The sequence below is a fragment of the Carassius gibelio genome, chromosome B11, assembly GCF_023724105.1.
Source record: "Carassius gibelio isolate Cgi1373 ecotype wild population from Czech Republic chromosome B11, carGib1.2-hapl.c, whole genome shotgun sequence".
Lineage (NCBI taxonomy): Eukaryota > Metazoa > Chordata > Actinopteri > Cypriniformes > Cyprinidae > Carassius > Carassius gibelio.
In genome coordinates, this window is record NC_068406.1 from 15,196,580 (window position 1) to 15,219,453 (window position 22,874).

Below are 22,874 nucleotides of genomic sequence, written 5' to 3' on the forward strand. Positions count from 1 at the left end.
TTGCCACCAACTGCTGGTGTTTTTTATATATTGAAAGTAGTGTTTCATGTTGTCACTTCACAAAATTAATAGCTTCTTAGAATGAAATTGCTATGTAAATTCACAGTGCCTCCTTTTGAGCTGCAATAGACAGTGTGTAAAGTACATCTAAATGCCAGGTCAGATGCTGTTTCTGTGTCACCTATACTGCAAAGTGTTTGTTCATACAGAGTTCATCAGACAGCCTGAAGCCTCTTAAGTTGTTGATTTAAATTTCAAAACACAATTCGGCATTTGCTCGCAATGTTTTGTTTTTTTACGAAACCGAAAATCAAGCCGAAATCTCGTTTTTTCGTTAAAAAAAAATCGAATAAAGGGGTCGTTTTCTAGTTTCTGCTTATTTCATTTCCAATTGGAAAACAAACAATCAAAACGTACGGACCCTTCTCGGACTTGAATCTACTTCATCTACATTCTGATAGACTAACACAAGATGTCACTAAGAACGCAACAATGCGCTTGATTGCCCATCAGAGAGTAGTGAGGCTCATTTAAAGTTAAAAGTCTAAACACTGGTCATTAAAGTCTAAAGACTGATAATCGCCCATTGACCTGCTGTGGGCATTTGCCTCGCGGTGATTTCCAGCTGTGAAAAGCCTTGCGCACGCAATAATCCACATAAACCTCCTAATACCTTTCACATAGCATTTTAGCGATACATAGCCTTCTTAAAGGATGACATCATGTTTTCACGTGAAGAATGACAAGTTTTGCGTAAAATTAATGTTTACTAATAATAGACTGTAGTAGACTAATCGCTAAGTAAGAACGCATGTAGAAGCTGCATTCCCCCAAGTAATCTCTATTGGCATCTGCTTCGTGAATGAATAATTTAAGTGATACAATGTTCTGTGTAATTCCAATGCAGCCTTAACTCATATTTTTGAAAAATACTCATATTTCTGAAATTATAACAATAAAATAGGCATTTTACCTATTAGACTGTGTTTTATTAACGTCTACCCATACCTCAACCATAAAACTACCCCTTACAATAATGCAAAAACAGTAATTATTGTTGTACAGTGTGACAAAATTACTGCGCAGGCAGCTTTATGACATTCACGATATTATTATTGCGGGAACCATAGCATTCGAGCCCGAGCCGTGAAGGAGCATTTCATTGGTTGGACCTGCTAAAAGAATGCTTCATTGAACGGGTCTTGAACCGCTTGCCACTGACAGAAATATCACATTAATAAACCCATACTGAACGATAGGGGCACATTTTCTCCAGTCCGTTTCCCCCCTTTTGTGAATGAGATTTATTCACATCACGAACTGAACCAATCCTAGGCTGTTTTGTTTTATAGATTGATAAAGTGCAGGTATCGAAATTGCCATAGATGGAAAAAAATAAGATGTAACATTCGTCATAGAGCCTATTAGACATACCGGTTTAAGTTTTAATGAGGGAAAATTCAACTTTTTTGTGACTCAATGTTTTGGAATATTCAGTGGTTCATTTTTCACCCATTGAATCTTTGGAGTGAACCGATTCAAAAGATTCGTATCACTGAGTTGAATCCGTCTATAGGCTACTCTAAAACAGGGGTGGGAAAAAATGATCCTGTAGCCGAGTTTAGCTCCACCCCTAATCAAACAACAAGATAATCAAAGTCTTAGGGATACAAGTAGCTTACTTATGTATTTAATTATTTTCAGAGTTGGAGAACTTGGAGCTAAACTCTGCAGGACAGTGACCCTCCAGGATCAACGTTCCACACCCCTGCTCTAAAAGAAGGTAGGCTAGGCTACTATTAAAGCTGTTAATTTTCCACGTTCTATTAACAACAACACCTGTTTAAAATTACTTTTAATACACAATTTCTAACGAGAACATAATCTGCAATAGCAATTCATGGTCGTAATCAAACTATTTTTAGGCTATAATTTAAACAAAATATTGGGTATGCAGTTGCGGCGCTTTATGACACGAAGTTCATAAATCATACAATTTCTTTCTGTATCAGTACTGAGCTGTCACCAACGTCCCGCCCACAGTTGAAATACAATTGGTCAGAAGTTGAAAGTGGGAAACTGCTTTGGAATATGATTGGTTGACTGAAGTTACTATTATAATTCCGACGGGTTCCTCGCAAGTTAAACTGTGTTCGCTCGTGTGCACGTTGTATCGAGTAAGGAGGGGATACTAGTTTGCAAAATCAAGATTATTAAAGGAAAGTGGACTGCTTCCTAGAAGAGAGAGAGAGAGTGTCTAAAACATATGGTAAGGACACGAAACTTTTCCTTGTTTGTCAAAATAGCAATTGATGGCTCACGGTGTGTTGTAGCCTATAATTTACAGATAAAGCTGTATAACTGTAATTTAATATATCAGTACACAGTTTCGGATTTCTGTCTCTACATTAGTAGTTTCAGACAACGTGCTTAAATTCGCGTAAATTCTTCTGGTGGAACTTAAACCTGTTTATTTAACTGCTCTTAAATAAACACTCCCTGTTTGTTATGGTTATCACTTATATTCGTTCTAATATTTCAGTCCATGTTACTGTGAAAATGGAACTGAACCACTGATATAGATCAGTGAACTGAACTCATTTAGTTAGATTCGTGTGCTGCATTAGTTTGACCAGAGGTTACTTATTACCTAGAATTCATCATGAGAGTCTTTTACTAAGGCAACAAAGTCACAGCTGTAGACGCTGACCAACAGCAAGGCTGTAAACATAGGCTGGCTTGTGACTCCTTCAGTCTTGTGCTTCAAATAGAAATATTACGTTTAATGTTTATGTAGCCTTAATGTTTATATTGCCAAGAATGCTTCTGAGCCTTAGCTAATGTTTGTATCAAGGATAGACATGCGTTTAGTATATACTTTTTTGTCAAATAAATTTGTATTTTATTATTTATTAAATGGAGCTTATTTTGTTATGTATAATAGACCTTTATGTGTTTATATTAAATATATTTACTGTTAATCAAGTGACAGCAAGCATGGTTTCCAGAAAGCTTTTTGGCCTTAACCAGACACTGAGTACAAAATGTTTATTGACATCATGATAAGGCATGTCTTGCACAATTTCCTCAAGAGTTTAAGTTGTCCGACTGTTTCAGTTTTTATCTTTAGTGTAATCCTAGAGAGGAAGACTGCGCCGGGGAATCTCTGACGCGAGAAGTTGTGACCTCTGTCTTTATCATAAGACTTCATTGTCATATGTTCCAGAGAGGAGATCAGCATGTTGTTGTTCGTTGTCTCCTCTGTGGATTTCCATCTTCTTATTTCTGACGAGGATGTGTTATGAAATGTAGAAACCCAGACATCTGAAGTGTTTCTGTTTGGATGACAGTTTACGTGTTCATGGGTGATATACTGGTTTGTTTAGTTAAGAGATATCTGTGGACTTAACGTTGACTCTTCATCGCCAGATGTGGGAAAGCTCAGAGTGATTATTTTTTTTTACAGAAATGCATAATTTAGCTTCTTTTTTAACTGGGTAAACACCACTTTTAACTGATATTTTTGCCACTTCCCTTCTACATTTTTAATTTGATCTTTGATTTAATGATTTACAACCATTTTCTATATTATGTGATTTTAATTTTTATTATTAACAGTTATAGAGATGACAGAAGCATAGGGGAACTGGCGCCAGACTCTTAAGAGATAGTTTACCTAAAAATGAAAATTATGTCTATGTTTGCCACCCCTCATGTCATGTCCTAACATGTCCTGGAAGAAGATACTTTGAAGAATGTTGGTTACCAGTTTTATTTCTTGTTGACTCCCACTTTATGAAAAAAAAAAAAGTATCAGAGAACGCTGAACATAAATGTATTGTTAAAGAGGTCAAAGTTTCAGCTGACAACAAAAACTCTTAACCTGCTTTACATAATTTCCTATCATATATTTATGTGTACTCACATTTCTGCTCAGAGGTGGCTGAAATGCATTTACAACAATCAAAACTATATACTGTATAACTGGGGGCTAAAGTTGGTCAGAGCAGGCATAATTTAGTCTGGCTTTTGTATAGCATCATGTCTTTTGAGACTGAATTTTGAGCAGGCATGAAGCAACCTTAACTTGGCTGTGAAAAAAACACTTTTATTGTCTGATCTGTGTGTAATCTCAGCATGTAAATGAAACCCTTGCTCCCAAACTACTGAAAGTATTAATGGGGGATGTATGATAATATTACTCTTACCACCAGGGAATGACCCTCAAGAAATGCGTGACGAAACAGGAAGATCATGTGTCAGAGTTACCAAGTATCAAATGTGCTTCTTTATTTAGGTGCTTCTTCTGCCTTGCATAAAGATCAAAACCTGATCTTTAATACTCAGATTGACATTGAATGACTTGGACCAAAAATATTTGTTAAAAAGTGGCACGTGAACAGGAATTAGGCCATATCCAAGTCACAGAGTCTCTGACTCAGGTGTGGAATGAAATGTGCTTTCTCTGTCACACACACATACCCGCAAATAGTGTGCATTCACTTTCACATATTAGCACAGTGGCAACCAAATGCTTTAGTCATACCAGGGAAATGCTTTCGTGCCTCAAACAATTGGTCGGTTCACAGGATCAGTGGCGTTTACTGCCTTGCTGAAAGACAGCATTTGAGACATGGTCTAGGAATGTTGGCATATTTTGTACTGTGTCTTTCACATTGTGCTTGGACCAACTTCCTTTTTCTTTATGAGCATGGAAAACGCTAGAAATGATCCCAGATTAGCTTTTAGTAAATACTAAAGCAGGTATAGGCTATGGGAAAGAGGCAATGAATCCACCCTCACTATTGATAGAATCAGTGCTCTGGTGCTGTACACCTGCGCCTTGCTTCAATCTGGGATAGACAGATGGTTGAGATGGCCCTCAAGCTAAAGCCCTAGACCGGATACAGGCAGGTCTCTGAGCCTCCAGCCAAACTTTCAATGAGTCATGACACTGGAAAGCGACGTAAAGGGAAGAGTCCATTGTCATTGCCGGTTGCTGACATGGTGTTGGCAGCTACTCGACTGCACACCTGCTGGGGCAGACCTGCCAGGAAAGTGTCTGTGAGTCCGGCTTCAGTAGAATTATGCCTGAAGACCGTAAGGACATTTACTATGAATATGAAGAATGTGTATAAATATTTGAGCCACTTTTCATAAATTTGTGTCCCATTCCTTACCTGTTACCACATGATTTTCCCCATATTAAACTTATGGGACAATCCACAAATCCCAGGACTTGACATCATGTGGATCATTTTCACTGCACAACAAAGTGGAAGAAAAATATAATCTATAATTTAAGTTTATTCTCTCTATTTCTGTAAAATTCTAGCATTGACTGTTTTTACCCAGCTCAACCATTTTTACCAACTTTATTGTAAGAAAAATCAAACTAATTAGTCCTGTGCTTAAGCAAAATTTGTTACCTTATATTGGTTACATTTCTTTTATTTCTCTTTTTTTCTTTCTTGCCATAAAATAGCACAATTATTTTTTTATTGTATGTTTATATTGTTTTTTGATATGTTATTTGTTGGGTGTATAGATACTGTGTGTGTGTTTAAAAGAAATGATTGTTTCACGTAACATTATCATACTTATAAAATAATTATTATCCTCATCCTTTCCAAATGACTATAAATTAGGCTCATAGTATATTTTTAGTAAATGCCGAAGTGACTTGTGCATTCCAAGTTGGAAGAAATTCAGCTCTTTCTGTCAGTACCCTCATGTGTTACTCTCCCGCCCAATCAGGGTCATCAAATGACAGGGCTTTACCCCTCTGAGGTCGTGAGAAGTGAGTCTGGCCAAAGCATTCTATTCAATATGCTAGCTGTGCAGCTCTGGGTGTGAATATGTTTGGACCGGTCATTTTGTGGTTAAAACATTTTGGCGTGTCTGAATTGTGTTTTACGTGCTTGGCTGAGATGGGGTTTGGCATAAAGTGAACATATTTGTCTGCTGTTCAGATGCCACAGAGGCCTTATGATAGATGCCTGGCTTTGACAAGACTCAAGACAATTTGTCTTTCTTGCAGCCAGATGACAAAAATAAATTACATTTAACTTTGACAAAAACACTAATTATATTTTGGGGGCTGCTAAATATCTCTCTCTTTTTATTACATTTTTTGGTGAAATCTTTATAAATTAATAATACAAAAAGCCTCAAAATAAAGAGAAAATGTCACTGTAATGAAGAAGAGGAAGCAAAGACATTATTGCATATTTAAAAATGTATATACAAACATTCAAATATATATATAAAATATTTTCATATAAAATACTAGTTTCATTATTATGACTATATTAATGTTTTTATAATTTATATTAGTTTATATCATTAATATAAAAATATTTTATGTGTGTGATTTGTCAAATCTTCATTTGCAAATTTATCAAATATTAATGTGAAATTAATTTAAAAAAATGCATGTGTATATTTGTTTAGCAATACTGACTGTTGTACTGTATTGTGGCTATTCTAATCTGGCAACTGAAGAACATATTTTGGGAGTGGCCTTGTACAAGCCCCGCCCTCTGCCCTGTAATGTCCTATTGGTAGGAATGAGAGGGTGGAAACTCACCTCTAACTGTTCCCTCCCAGTTCTAAATGAAAGCCCATTGTGGAATGCACACATTCTCTCTCTTACATCCGTATACTCACACACCCTCACTCTCCCTCACGTATGTTCATCAGGTCCTCTCTCCTTCCTGTTTTTCACAAGTTCCTGCCTTTTTACTGATTCTAGTATTGTCGCAGACTGGAAGGAGTTCAAGCTTCCCAGGAATCCCTTGTTTAGGATTCCTAACTAGGAGGGCTGGACTAAAGAGAGCGCTTTGAAATCTCCCAACACATGTTTGTTGTGAAGATCGAGCTGACCATGCTTTGGAGTTTATTACCTATGTGTAGCTGACGTTGGGGGGTTGGAAATTTGCCTTGGGATGAAGTGAAGGGGGGTGGAAGAGGAAACCCCATTCACACAGAGATCACCCAGCACAAGACACACTGAGCCGAAAGTTTTCTCTAGTCCTTGGGAAAAAACTAGCTTCACAGTCTTCTCCTGATGGAACTCAGGAGGACAAACATTCCCAGGGTTCCCAGAAGCTGCTGAAACACTTTTAGAAGTTTTTGTTTAATTATGGAATCACTGAGGGAATCTGTTCTTCATTTAACATACCAGATGTCAACATACAAACGAGCCACACTGGATGAAGAGGAGCTGCTGGACACTGGCTCCGATGGGGTCTACCACACCTCTACCATGCAGGTGAGTTCATTTGTTAAGCTATTTTTTATCATACTTGATGTATGTGTACTGACGTATAAGACTATCCATTGAGATAGTGATCGTTTTTCAGTGGAAGACTAGAAAAGTGTCTCAGGTTACGTCCTCGTGGTTTTCCTGTCATACATCCACTGTATGTTAGCACTACTGAATGTAGCCTAACCCTTTCCTCATTCTGTTGAAGCTTTTTTTTTTTTTTACCCAGATGTGTTTGTTCTATTTGTGTCATGTAAATATGCCTGACACTTCCGTTTACTTATGATCTGATTAGAACATAATAGATTTTTTTTAATTTGTGTATTTGTAAAAAACAAATGCTAGCTGTATTTTTTGTATCACCAGATGCTGATGTTTTTGTTTGTTAGATCCTAATGAGTTTTAAAGCACAAGTAAAATAATGTGCATGAAGATTTACAAATAATAAATTGCAATTGAGGAAATTAAACGGGCTGAATATTTGTTGAATATGTGTTTTGGAGGAGGCATGGTTTTGAAGATTGATTTGTAGAGAAGGTAGGATCTTATGCTTTCAAAGCTAGCTTGCTATTGCTAGCATCTTTGAAATCACCTACTCTACCTTTAATTTAGATGTTACCACATGACATAATTTTAGTTTACCTGAATCAACATTTTTGACTGTCTTTCTGTTGCGGTTATAAAACCAACAGTGTTTTGCATCAAAAGCTCACAAATGACTATTCATCAATATCTGCTATATGTATATTCAGTAAGCTCATGTATATGGATGCCATTTAAAAAAAAATTGCAACACTAATGTATGAAGCTGCTCTGCCTTACCTTGCAATAATTATTACTGAATATTTATCTTGTTCATTTTGAAGGCAACCAAAATGTTCAGCTATGTTCTTGTTCTCTCTCCATATTAGTGTGCAGTCTCTTGATTTGAGATGACTTACTTAGTTTCTCATGCACCTCTTCTGTGAAGAGCTGATCAGTTACGAAATCCACAAGCCTTATTACAAAATCTAGACCAAAAAAGAATCAATCTGAGGAAAAAGTTTCAAGCTCAGACTTTGTTTGGAGTTTTTATGGAGTTCTCATTTCAACTGAGTTCTCAGTTTCATTTAGGGATCAAGTGTCTAAAAGAAAAATACAAAGAAAGGAGGCCGCTGTTATCATAGGGACATACTGTATATATACACAATTATTAAAAGTTTGTGGTTAGTAAGAGTTTTTGTAATTCATTAAATTAAATAAAAGTGACAGTAAAGGGATTTACAAAAGATTTATATTTCAAATAAATGTTATTTTCAATTTACCACAGTTTCCACAAAAATATTAAGCAATACTGCGGTTTTCAAGATTTAGAATAATAGTGCAGGCATAGTAATAAATGTTTCTTAAGAACCAAGTAAGATATCTGAAGTATCATGTGACAAGACTGTTGTGATGGTAATACATTTATCACAGGAATGAATTGCATTTTAACATATATTACAGTAGAGAAAAAAGTAGTTTTCACGATAATAGTCCACTGCTTTTTTTCTGTAGTTTTTGAACAAATGAATGCAGCCTTGGTGAGCAACTTAAAAAAAAAAATCTTACTTACCCCAAAATTTTGAATGTGTATGTGGATATCATTTGATGGTCCAGAAAATTCTGCATGGGAGCTATTTGCATAGGAGGTATCTCATTTAGAATTTTTCTTTTACAGCGGTTAGGTTTGAATAGCAACGTGTTTGGCAGAACAGACTTGAGCATTGCCAGTGTTACCTAGAAGAGAGCCTTTCCTAGAAAGTAGGAAGTTTATTACTGTGTTGTTTTGTGTAATCATCTTTTCTAAGGATGTAATAGTTAATTTGATGCCCATATATTCAATACCAGTTCATTTCTGTAGACTGCATTTGCGATATGCTGTCGATTACCAAAGAAAACAATTGTGCTTACAGTAACAAACAGAAATGTTAAGCTCATAGATTTGTTAAATGAAATGAAGTATCAAAAATCTTTTTTTTTTTTGAATTATTATTATTATTTGGGATCATCCTTTCATTCTTCATTTGAAGTGGGAATTTGACATGTAAAAACTGGAGCAGAAAGACAATAGTGTTGGCTCCCACCAAAGTTTCATATTGTTGTTGGACACGATCATGTATCATTTTCCCATGCAATATAATATAAAACCTGCACAGTGTTATACAAAATGTCAAAGATATCACTCTTATTAAGAAAACACAAAATAAACCTTATAGCCTCAAAGGCCAGTTCTTTGCCTTTGGAGTACGCTTCAGTGTCATTTGCGTCATCTATGGTACATTGCTCATCTGCAGGGATATTGATTTCAGTCTTAACCCTTATTTTGTGATAACCCTTATCTTCTCATAATGTGATTATCAGGTGAGGCTCCAGCGTGGTCTGGGACTCCGGTGCTGGGCAGAGAAGACCCACGTTGAGAGGAAGCTAGTGGTCGTCGTGTGCGCTCTGTCTGTGGCTCTCTTCATTTGCATCATGACTTTGGGTCTGCACTATAAAAAATGTGAGTTGATGGTGCAAATATTACATAGATGCGTAACATAACATATAACATTTATTATTTGGGGAAAAAAAATACTTTTTTACTAACCTGCCTTCTTTGAGGTTTCAAGTTTAAGTTTAAATTTCTGAATTAAATTTTCTCAGGATTTTCTCATAGTCCTTCCTGTTATATTTATCATAGTACATAAGTTAAGACTGTATATGCTCTGGACGTCCTTTTACTCACTTTTATTGCAGCTCAAAGTTATTGCAGAGTGAACTGAATGCCACTTCCTGCTATTCAGCCATCCAGTGTTGCTCAACCATGACAAATTGCTGTATGAAAGAACAACGACTTTGTGTCAGACTGTTTACCTCCAGTTTCCTTAGCCTCCCTGAGGCCTCTAATTTCTTGGCCTTATCTCTTCAGATTAGGAGCTATGGATACATCTTTTGGGCCAAATGTTTTTTTTAGAAGAGCTTACAGTGAATCTATTGTAGCTGCATTCTCTCTGCATCCACAAGCTGAATAAAAACAGTGTCCTTTAACCCCAATTATTTCCAATATTAAATATAATACTCGCATGGCCTCAATCAGGGGAATCATGCCTAACCTCAAAGGCTCCAGGCCAAAATGAACACAAAGACATGCGTGCCTGTAAATTAGGTTTTCTTAACATGTCTGAGAATATATTTTCGAAGATAAGGATACAGGTGGCTCAAATGACTAATGTTGTTATGCAGCAACAAATATTTGCCTTAACAGCTCACCTATCACCTAGATATTTTTTGACCATTAGTATTCAATGAAGAGGAAACACATTCTCTTGGGTTTAATCGATGGCTCTCCACGGGTCACTGTGAGAGACTCTCTGTGGTCACTTCATTTGATCTGGATTTTGAAAAAAAAAAAATAGTTATTTTCTCAGAAACCAGATTTTGGCATGAACCCTTGATAAGTGAATAGTTCCAGATGGGTTCATGTCCCGGGATCTTCCTCAAAGAGAGGTTCAGAGCATATTTATGAGGTGCAGCTTGAATGCAGTATGAGGTACAGTGCACCAAAATCCCATTTATGATTACCCTATAGTGTAAATTACGCTGAGTGAAAAAGACATCGAGAAGACTTTCTTATTTGTTTTGGCAGTTATATGTGATCTAAAAGCATGTAGTGTAATGGATGCAGCAGTATTTTTATATACATCTATTGTTTTAACAGCACATCCGGGAATGTGCCTGTCAGAGCCTTGTGTAAGTGTTGCGAGTACGGTCTTGGGGGCTCTTGATCGATCAGTGGACCCCTGCCAGGATTTCTACAACTTTGCATGCGGGGGATGGATGAGGAAAAACCCATTACCTGAAGGCAAGTCCCGCTGGGGTCCTTTCAGCAACCTGTGGGAACACAACATGGCTGTCATGAAGAACTTATTAGGTAAAAATGTATAATTATTTAACATTCTCAATTATTTTTAAAAAAATTTTTTGTTTTGTTAACTTATTTAATATATAGAATCTTTTTTACGTATATTTTTCATGTGTTACCCATTCAGTAAATTGTTATTGAACTTTTCTTCATTTGTCAAATTCAGAGAATACCAGCATGAAGAGCCTGAGCAAAGCAGAACAAAAGGCCCAGTGGTATTACCAGGCTTGTATGAACGAGATTAAAATTGAAGCACTCGGAGCAAAACCACTTCAGGATCTCATCAATCAGGTGACCTGAGATGCACGCACAAACCCTTATTTAACAACATGAAACTCCAAAGATCTGTTCTTAATATATTGGCTCTAATGAAAACCTGCTTTTACTCTTATTCTGGGATATAATTCTTGATAATGGAAGATTGTTTTTCTAGACAGGAGGTTGGGGCTTGAAAGGCCCGTGGGAGAAAGATAACTTCCAGGAGGTTTTAAGGACAGTGTCAGCCAACTTCCGGACCTCCCCCTTTTTCACTGTTTTTGTCAGCACAGACTCCAAAAGCTCCAACAGCAACATCATCCAGGTGGGAACACTTATAGTTGTATTATTTTGATCACAATAATATCAATTCTTAAATGTCTAGGGGAACCTCTGCTGCACTGTTTTAGATATCATATTTTGTTTTATGATGGCTGTCAGAATATATTTTAACAGTCTTTTATATCTTGCATGTCACTGTAGCTTAGCTGGTTGAGTGATAATGGAAACGCAGCTGATGCTCTGATTCCTCTTCTTCCACAGGTGGATCAGTCAGGATTGGGACTTCCCTCTAGGGAATACTATCTCAATAAGACAGCCAATGAAAAGGTAAAATGTGTTGTTTATGAACGTGGCAAATGTTCTGCTGTGGTCTAAAGCTTGTGTTCTTATTCTTTTGTCAGTATTTGAAAGCATACTTGAACTTCTTGGTGGAGCTTGGAATGCTTTTGGGCGGCTCAGAGGAGACCTCTCAGAAGATGATGCAGGAGATCATAGACTTTGAAACGGCCCTGGCAAACATCACGGTCCCTCAGGAAGAGCGACGTGACGAGATGACAATTTACCATAAAATTCAAGCCAAAGAGTTAGCTGTGAGTACTGCCTGCTTACTGTGCTACTGTTGGATTGAAATCTATGATTCTACACTGGTTGGTCATGACCCAAAAATTGTTACATAGATAGAAATGCGAAATGCAATTAATGGAAAATCATAGTTATGGCAAAATAAGACAATCGTGCAATAGTAGATCCAACTGTACTTGGGCACTTGGTTGAACACTTGCAAATTATCTAGATATTAACATGGGCGGATTGCTTGACAATGGATAAACATTTGTGCCAACTACAAATGTTTTGTATAGAAAAATTATTGTCAGTTTTGCAGTTTTTCTGTTTAATCTATACTACCATTCATAAGATTTTTTTTCATGTCTTAAAACAAGCAGTGCTGTATTTGTTTGATTAAAAATACAGTAAAAACTGTAATTTTCTGAAATATTATTGCAAGTTTTTTTATTGTAATTTATTCTTAAATGTAATCTATTCCTGTGATTGCAAAGCTGAATTTTCAGGAATTTCAGTTATAACTCCAGTCTTCAGTGTCACATCATTCAGAAATGATTCTAATATGCTGTTATTTAAAGTATTTGCTGTCATTTTTGATCAGTTTAATGCATCATGGCTGAATGAAGTATTAATTTCTTTTTTTCTTTAAATTAAAATCATACAGACTCCGACTGGGGCTTAAAACAAAACCAGTTGAGAAGCACTAACTTAAATGTTTAAATGCTTCAATGAGAGATACATCTCCTATATTGTGATTTAGTTAAAAGTGAATACAGCTGTCAGATCATGCAGTTATGTTTTCTTTGCTGGATGCATAAAAAGCATTCTCTCAGTAACTGTTATGTTGCATTTAATGTGAGATTTCAGTCATGTGTTTGTGTCTGTGCTGTAGACATTGGCTCCTGCAGTAGATTGGATGCCTTTCCTCTCTGCAGTGTTTGCCCCTGTTGCTCTAAATGACTCTGAACCCGTGGTTGTGTATGCTACAGAATACCTCCAGAGAGTCTCAGAACTCATCAGCAACACCAACAAGAGGTAAGCCAACCTTAGCTAGAATTTTGTTGGTTTTTTAGGCCAGTCTGTTACTGACCTGTATTGTCTGATAGCTAAGATCAAAGCTAATGTGTCTTCCCCAGCATTTTGAATAACTACATGATCATGAAAGTGGTGCGGAAAATGGTGTCCATCTTAGACCAGAGGTTCCAAGATGCAGAGCAGCGCTTCCTTGAAGTCATGTATGGCACCAAGAAGGTGAGAAATGAAGATCAAAGCTGCTGTCTGTCAGTCCAAGGCTCTGCTGCTGCTGAACGAGTCATATTTTTAGTCTTTATTGGCAACATAAAATTTGCACAGTCAAAGAACTAGCTCACCCCCTCCCTCGTCTATCTATCTATCTGTATCTAGCCCCTTTCACACTGCCATTCCAGCAAATACACGGGTAAAGTGTTCTGGCAATTGTTACCGGGTCGCTAGATTTTGCACTTTCACACTGCCAGTGATTACCCGGGATATGTGCGTGCTTTCACACACAACCCGTAAAGATCCCGTAACGACACGTGACATCAGGCCGTGACGTGTAATGTACGAGTCGAAAACGTTAGGCACGTTATACTTTCACTGAAGCTAGTAATCGATCTCAGCGTCAGTGTGGAAATTGAGGAACTAACTGATCTGTGCTTCATTACAGTTTGCACATATTTTTTCGTCGCGAACATTGATCTTCGTTCAAAACAGCCGGTAAAAGAGTCGCGGGGTAACGTGCGTCATCACTTTGACACGGCATTAGATCTGGCTTTTGTTCACACAGCGCTCGTCCCGGGATTGAACCCGGCAATGTTACTAGGTCCTCGACCTGGGTTCAGTGAACAAGCGCTATATTTGACCTGAGAACAGTGAGAAGTAATTTTTTTTTCACATGAATTTATAGTATACCATTAAATAATGACTGAATACATAAGCTTAAGCAACAAAATATTGTTTATTTTTGTTCAACCAAGTCTAGCAGACCAGTGCAATTTTTGCAATCAAGTGTAGCAATAGCATATTTAGAAAAAATTTAGAAATAGTACATTTCAGAAATTCAGGTAGCTTATAGGTGCTGGAACCTTCTGTAAAGAGTTTTTTAAGTAAAACACAATACTGTCAATTACATTCAGAACATTGGAAACACTGACTATTAGAAAACATCTCTCTGTTGCTTCAGAGGCCATAACATACTAAGTCCAACTCTCAATAACCTTGGCCAAAACAATAAAGAGTTCAACATAAACTGTTGCACCAACAAAATAATATATAGTTCAACATAAAGTGTAAAGTCCACGCTAGCTGCTATATGTTTTGCGTTGAGGTGATACTTGAAGCTCGATGTGCTGCTGCGGTGATGTGCGAACCATAGACAGTAAAAGAAATGGACACAGCGACCCCATTGGAACTCAATTGAGACAAGTGAAGCCCGTTTTTTAGCACTTCCGTTTCTGACGCGCAGACTCAAACGAAGCTTGACGACGTCAGCAACCTGTCTGACAGATGTAAATCTTCTAGTAGCTGTGCGTGCAAACTGCCATCGTTAATCTTGCAGAGACGGCGAGCTTGAGCGGGGAGTTCTTTGTTGTGAGTGAGCAGGAGTAAGTATTCTGATTAATTATTTTGTATAGTATTTTAAAATGTAACGCCAGTAAACCATATTAAGTTAATTGCCTGCGAGCTTCTCCTCCTGTCTGTACGGTAATGCGACAGAGAGCCGAGTGGTTATGACGCAATCGTTAGCCTATTTTTTACAAAAACTGTTTATACGGGGCCATAATGTAACATAGAAGGTAATGGAGCCCTTTATACATTGTGGTGTATCTTTAGAAATAAATAATGGACAAACAGAGTCTTTAAACGCCTCAGATGTAAAGTTATTCGCTGTCAAAGTGACGCCAAAATGAATGGGAGTCAATGGGAATGCTAACGCAAGTGAAGTTCTGCTACAAGATGGCAGCCCCCACCCGACTTCAACTTCCGGTCGAGTTCCTTGCCCCTTGGTGCGAACGCTAGTTTGTGCTCCAGTATAATCGGTCCACCGAAACAAATCCAGTGAGAAACGTTCCGCGGTGCAAAAATAAGTTATTAAAAATGCGGGATTTTTTTTTTCTGTAATTAATTAATCTTAGTTAACACGTTATTTTTTGTGTAATTGATTAATCTCAATTAACGCGTTAAAGTCCCGGCCCTAATATGTATATGTGTGTATGTGTTTAACCTGTTTCTTTGATAAATTGACTTTTGACTTTATGCAGAGTAATACTGCCAAGTTACAAAAAGTGCCATAAAAGTATCTTATAAGTGCTCCATATGACTTGTGTACTATCTTCAAAGTCTTCCGTATTATGAAGCTGTTCAGTTAAAAAAAAATCTTATGTCATCTATGTCAGGTTTGACTTGGAATCCAAGCGCTGGAATATTGTGGATTTTGTGTCTAAAAGATAATACAGGATTAGAAATATTTGGGCTAAATAAATGATGATGACTAAATGGTTTCAATTTTTAGAGGTGAACTACTAATCTAAACTGATTCTACCTCTTACGAGGATCATTTGGTGCAGAAATCATTTTATGTGAAAACAAAATGACCCAGTTGTTAAAATGGTCAGTGCAATTTGTTGCCTTCATCTTCTTTCTTCTCCTCCTCCCTCTCTTTGACTTCATTCAGATGAAGGGGTGTTAGTGTTGGTGTGTATGGAGAGGGAGTGTGTTGTTCTGCAGGGAGCCAGGTTATTTAGACTCTTATCAGGAGGAGATCCTGTCGCCCCGACCTCACTTTCCGCTGGGGTCAGGCTGAAATAACAAACCAAAGAGCCTTGGACCATGTGTGTATGTGTGATGGGTAATGATAAGAGATAGAGAGAGGAAACCTTAACGACGGTCACCTTCAGCATAGTTTGGTATGTTATTGTGGTTTATTATTGCATTGAAAGTGATAGTCCAAGAATGAAACATTTAAACACCCTCATGTTGTTCAAAACCTATATGAATTTCTTCTGAGGAACATAAATGTTAGGCAGAACGTTGACTCTGCTTTCTCTTCGCATCTTTTGCCATCATTTATTTACTCTAGTCATTCCAGACCTGTATGACTTACTTTCTTCTACATAACACAAAAGAAGAATTATGACAGGATTTTCTTTTTTGGGTATACTGTCTCTTTAAATTACTATAATATGAATTTGGAAGACTAGAGAGAGAGAGAGAGAGCCACCATTGACTTCCAATGCATAGAAAACAGAACATCTCGTTTCTTTTTGTGGTCTTGCGTTGAAAATATTTACACTACTGTTCAAAAGTTAAAAGTCAGGTTTAATAAATGTGAGTACCGTAAGTGATGACAGAATTTTCATTTTCAATGAATGACTCGCTTTGTTTTATCGTCATGGTCTTGCATTAGGAGCTATTAGCTCTTATCTGTAGCGCCTCATTTTCTGAGATGGGAAGTGGAATGGGTGACGAGTCCTGTTGCTGCCCGTCTCTGGGCGTCATATTCAAGCAGCCTTCAAGAGAACAATGAAATGTCTTGTTTGGCTGATAAAGAGGGAAAAACCCTTCGGTTTAGGATTTTACTGGCAAATGTATGCGTTTAAAAAGTTATTTGTGATCATTTCCTCAAGCGCTAATAATTCATGTGGTGTACAGATGGAAACTAGACTGCCGAAGTTCAGACCTGTAAATTGTTTGCGAAATGTCACCTTAATTAGACTTGGGTGCAAATGAGGATGTTTGTTGTTGATATATCAGCTTTGTGTTTTCCAGAGCTGCATGCCACGCTGGAAACTTTGCGCCAGCGACACGGATAGCGCTCTGGGCTTTGCTCTCGGGGCGCTCTTCGTCAAAGCTACTTTTTCCGAAGACAGCAAAGCTTTTGTGAGTGTCTTGTGATGTTTTGCACACCATCCCCGTCTTTTCCTCCGGGCCTATACACTATATTCTCAACTGATATGTTTGTCAGGTTGAAGATATGGTTTCCGAGATCAAATGGGCCTTTGAAGACAGCCTGAAGACTGTCAGCTGGATGGATCCCGAGACAAAAAAAGCAGCCAAAGAAAAGGTGAGAACCAACACAATCCCACAAGATGTTCTTCACCGCTGTCGCCTGCAGGGATGGATCTTGCTGAAATCAACACCTTGCTAAAATCTCAGACTTGTCCTAATTTGTATTAGCTTTATTGTTGTTTATTTAAAAACTGGCAAAAAAGAGATCCCATTAAGCAGGAGAAATATATAAAGGTTTTCTGCTTCTTTATGCTCTTTAATGCCACCTGGTGTTAAAGTAATGAAGTGTTCATTTTCTTATTCTTGTCTAGGCAGATGCATTATACAACATGGTTGGTTATCCAAAGTTTATTATGAACCCCAAAGAGCTGGACAAGGTGTTTAATGACGTATGTATACATTTTCTTAATTAGTTTGCTTTTGGTTCATGGAAAATAATGTGGTTTGATGTTGCAGAGAGCCCGTACTGACATCTTGCATCTAAACTGTATTTCAGTTTGATGTTGTTTCAGATCTTTACTTTCAAAACGTCATGAATTATTACAACTTCTCTGCACGAGTGACTGCTAACCAGCTGAGAAAAGTCCCCAACCGAGATCAGTGAGTATCAGCTCAGCTCACGCACAAGATGATTTTTGTTTTGTGTTGTAGTCACTGTCATTTACTCACCCACCCTCATGTCACTCCAAACCTGTTTGACTTAGTTTTTCTGTGGAATACAAAAGAACACAAAAGCACGTCAGACCCAGAGTCATTTTCCAAAGTGTCATACAGAAAGTCATACAGGTCTGAGGGTGAATAAATGATGAAAGAACGTACTTCTTTCAAACTCCCCCAATATCAGTTCGCGTGTACACCAGTGATCAGAGTTCTCCTGTCTGTGTACAGATGGAGTATGACTCCACCTACAGTTAATGCCTACTACAACCCCACAAAGAATGAGATGGTACTTCCGGCAGGCATTCTCCAGGCTCCATTTTACAACCATGCGTGGCCAAAGTAAGAGGCTCCCACTAACAAAACCTGTCCTGAAATAGTGTTATATCACTGAGCTCATCATATTGTGTCTTTGTTGTTTTCTAGAGCAATGAATTTCGGTGGTATAGGTGTGGTTATGGGGCATGAGCTCACCCATGCCTTTGACGATCAAGGTAACAAAGTACTTCTCTCTAAATTATTACTCCATATTATTTCAGACTGTTATATAAGATTTATTCAGCTGCTTTAAAAACAAAACAAAAAAATCCCATTTGTCCCACACTGCCACTGATTCAATAATTAATTTACCTTTATATTTTAATACTTTAATAATTTATCCTTTATCATTTGTAACAATATGAATATGTTAATTAACACATCAGCTTGTATTGTGTATTTGAAAACTGTGTATGTGAACATTTACCATTGTTTATATATATGTGTTTTAAAACTGTTTTAAATATGTCCTACAGGAAGAGAGTATGATAAGGAAGGGAATTTGCGTCAGTGGTGGCAAAATTCTTCAGTGGAGGCTTTCAAACAGCAGACCCAGTGCATGGTGGAGCAGTACAGCAACTACAGTATAAATAAAGAACCTTTAAACGGGAAACACACTTTGGGAGAAAATATCGCGGACAACGGAGGCCTAAGGGCAGCTTATAAGGTTTGTGAAGATCCTGTTGTGGAACAAGACTTGGCTGGAATTAGAATTTAAATGCATCTAATTCAATCAACAGAATTGTTTCTCTCATCAGCGAGTTATAAAGAGATGAGACACCAGTGGTTACTTTCCATAACATGAAAACAGCTACGGCGAATGACGTGTGAGAATCTGATACGAAAGCCATAACGATCTCGATATTTTACTCATTGGCGGCTTTGATCGCTTTGGAGCCGTCGTGATCCCATCTCGCTGGAAAGCCTCGCAGTGCAACAGGTGGCTCGGAATGGGCCGCTCTACCTCCAGTGGCTCGGATTCTTTCCGTTGGTTGAAAAGTCATAGGTTACAGAGCAGATGCGCGAAGCATATGGCCGGAGAAGACCTTGTGTTAACCTCTCTGATGGAGAGGAAAATAACCATTGACACAAGGGTTCTGTTGATTTAGGATCCCAGCGAGCGCTGTAGCATGCAGAATTATTACCGGACTAATGTTTTCACACTTGCTTTGCAGGCTTATATAAACTGGATCGAGAAGAATGGTGAGGAGGCCACTCTGCCTGCCCTGGGAATGACCAATCATCAGCTGTTTTTTGTGGGATTTGCTCAGGTTTGTGCCAATGTTACACTTGTTTTTGACTTGTTTTAAAGGATTTAACTGGTCACCAGTTATTTGTCTGTTTGCTGAGGCGAGAATCAGTATTGATTTTATTATTAACCTTGGATGTGGATTGTTGAAGACAGGTGTGTTTATGATATTACTTGGAAAAAAATAATATTGCAATAATATAAATCCCGATATATTGTAAAATTGGTACCCCTACTATAGGAACCAGATTTTCATTTTGACTTAAGAGTGAGTTTTATTAATGAAAACATCAAATACTCTAAAATACTTTCAAACTAAAATACATTTTCATGACTTAAACTATCTAAAAGAAAAAAAATTCTAAAATCTTTAATTGTAGTTTTTGATACATTGTGTGTGTTATAATATTTCAGACCTGTGATAAAGATAAAATTGCAACTAGATTGAAATAACTAGACTGTTATCTGTATAACAAATTAATAAAAAGCTTGGGTGGGGGGCTAAAACTTTTGTATACATTCTTTAAAATATAATTTATTTAATTTTTTGATACACTGTATAGCAAAAATACATTTCGATTGCACTGACTTAACTGCAAAAAAAAAAAAAAAGATAAATAGCAAAACATAACTGGAAAATGTTTTATTATATTTAAACTAAAATGCTATTTCATTACTTAAACTATCTATAAAGAAAGAAAAAAGTATTCATTTATTTATATTGTGTATATTATAATACTTCAAACCTTTACTAATCTACCCGTGTTAAAAGAAATGCAACGAGATGGCAATAACTAAACTGTACTGAGAAATTTACCAGCGTTAAACATTTTTAACTGATACCAGTCAATAACCTTTCCAGCTCTAAAATACTAAAACAAAAAAATTCTGAAACTAGAAAAAATTAAAAAGAAAACAAATGAAAACTACTAATTCCCACAAAACCACAGAATCAGGATAATGACTTTTGCACAGACAAGCACCACTCACCACTTCTTGGAAAATGTAATAATCTAGTTTTGTTCTATTGTCGTCTAACGAAACCCATTTTTTTTTTTTGTAGGTTTGGTGCTCAGTTCGGACACCTGAAAGCTCTCATGAGGGCGTTATTACTGACCCCCACAGTCCATCACGTTTCCGGGTCATTGGGACCATCTCCAATTCCCATGAGTTCTCTACACACTTTGGCTGCAAGGCAGACTCACCCATGAACCCCAAACGGAAGTGTGAGCTGTGGTGACAGGGACTCTTACATGGGGGGCCGAACCTGGAGCTCTTATCGCTCAAAAATCCCAAACATCCATCTCAGGTTGCCTAATCTAGACTGCCAAAAAGCTGGTGAATTTATAGTGGACTACATATTTTCCAGCTCTCACTTGCCTCTTATTGGGGAAATGGTGTAAATAGGGACTCCAAGGAAGTCTATATAATGGAGTTGTGTTCTTACAAACATTCAAAACACTGGAAGTTAGTGGTTAAATATAACGAGAGAAGGACTTCTCCTTTCTGCAAATATGTTTTCTTTGAATATGTGCCTTTTGAGAAAATGCTTTTATTTTTCTAATTGGAAATGATATTTATGTTCTCTGTATTACATTGTTGGTGGGACATTTTGTCTGTGATGTTTGCAAATTCTTGCACAACACATTGTGCAACATTGTAAGATAACTTTAATACATAGATTGAGAAGTTTTATAAGACTGTTCCATCATATCTTATTTGTTGAATTTGCCTGTACAATATGAACTTGAACTCAGGCAAACAATTTGATTTTAATCAATCTCACAATGTCACTTAATGTCAAAAGAAAAATGGGTATAGTATTGAATATGTAGAAAGTGCCTTTAAAACTATGCAAATTGCATTTTTATTACACACTGATTCCAACTGTCCTTCTTCCCTCAAAATAAATAGGAATTATAGGTAACAATTCACAATAAGGTTTCATTTGTTAACATAAATAAACTATTAATGTTAATGCCACCTTGTTAAACGTTTGGTATTCTCAGTCAAAAATGGCCAGCCTACAAAATAAATTGTGTGTAAATTTCTCATAATGCTATTACATTGCCAAATATTGAATTAAATCGTTTTATCAACATTTTCTTTCTATTATCACAGGTTTTTCAGGTTTTTTCATGTAGGTATTTTTTTTATTTCTCAGCCTCCTTGACTGAGATCTTATTCATCTGTCACATTAATATTACCCACATTTATCCACAAATAATGTTTGTTTGTTTTTTTTTTCATTCAAAAACTGATGTGCAGAACACCGAGGCCGATGATAAGTCAGTTCCAAAAAGAAATATAAACCCTGTGCTAACTGAAAGCAAGTTGTAAAAAAAAATATGACAAATTTACGAGCAATATTAAAAAGCTGGTCATTTTTGACTGGGAATGTTAAAATATGTATACTTTTTTCAGCACAGCACAAGAGTTAATTTTTAAATCGCTAATTGTAATTCATTAACTGATCGGTGTAATTTTCATTGATCTATTGATTCAAAAGTTATTTTGTGGTTTATAATTTCTCTCCGTCTACTGGAAATATAACCGACAGATGTCGCCACATTCACATATATTAATGGCATCAGAAATACCAAATAAAAAAGCAAGCTAATGTTCTTATTATTTATTATGCTCCTACCATCTAACCCCAAAAATACATACTTCACAACATAGGCAAACGTATATATATTCTATTTTATTTGAGCCTTTCTCAAACGCGAGTAACATTTGAAGTAATATTTCTACTGCAACCAACATTTGGGCGCGACAGCTTTTGAAAAGGTGAAACTGCAGTTTTATATTTAGTCGTAATACATTGTGTATTATGACTAGTTCGTTTCTTACACTGATTATGAATGGCTTGGAATGTAACGGAGATGCCATTCATTGTGTGAAACAGTGCAGGCATGTGGCGACTGCCTTTATGACGTCACTTTCACTGGCATATTGCGATGTGTAAACGAATCGTTCTTTTGGATCTTGTCAATGAACCGGTTCACAAAACCGGCCTGAACAATTCGATCACAGATCGAACTGAATCGTGATTCTCGAGTCAACAACTCACCGACTCTTAAGAACTGAAATAACAGATAAAACATACTGGAAATATGTTTATGGCTTGACGGTTTCACAGTTTTAGCAACATGCCTACATAATAAATATAATGTTCTTTTTTACAAACAAATAGTTGCATATTTGTTTTTCATTCTAGATATTTGACCTTGGACCACAAAACCATCAAGAGCACAGGTAGCCTATATTTGTAGCAGTAGCCAACAATACATTGAATGCGTCGAAATTATCGATTTGTTTATGCCAAGAAT

General features: G+C 36.9%; 1 protein-coding gene across 2 annotated transcripts; it reads left to right on the forward strand.

Annotated features, from left to right (window-relative positions):
- Positions 1-2,103: 2,103 nt before the first annotated feature.
- On the forward strand, positions 2,104-22,686 carry LOC127968246 (endothelin-converting enzyme 1). 2 transcript variants are annotated; one of them, XM_052569308.1, is made up of 19 exons: positions 2,104-2,269; positions 7,187-7,273; positions 9,650-9,788; positions 10,986-11,198; positions 11,356-11,480; positions 11,623-11,769; positions 11,988-12,053; positions 12,128-12,316; positions 13,183-13,325; positions 13,427-13,541; positions 17,079-17,189; positions 17,275-17,373; positions 17,630-17,707; positions 17,815-17,918; positions 18,207-18,317; positions 18,402-18,469; positions 18,770-18,960; positions 19,469-19,564; positions 20,606-22,686. In XM_052569308.1, exons 1-19 carry the CDS (start codon positions 2,267-2,269, stop codon positions 20,780-20,782), a joined length of 2,262 nt encoding a protein of 753 aa, XP_052425268.1. In that variant the 5' UTR covers positions 2,104-2,266; the 3' UTR covers positions 20,783-22,686. The 2 variants fall into 2 exon arrangements, with proteins under 2 accessions (XP_052425268.1, XP_052425267.1); XM_052569307.1 differs by having other exon boundaries at positions 2,152-2,269; positions 6,755-7,273.
- Positions 22,687-22,874: the final 188 nt, after the last annotated feature.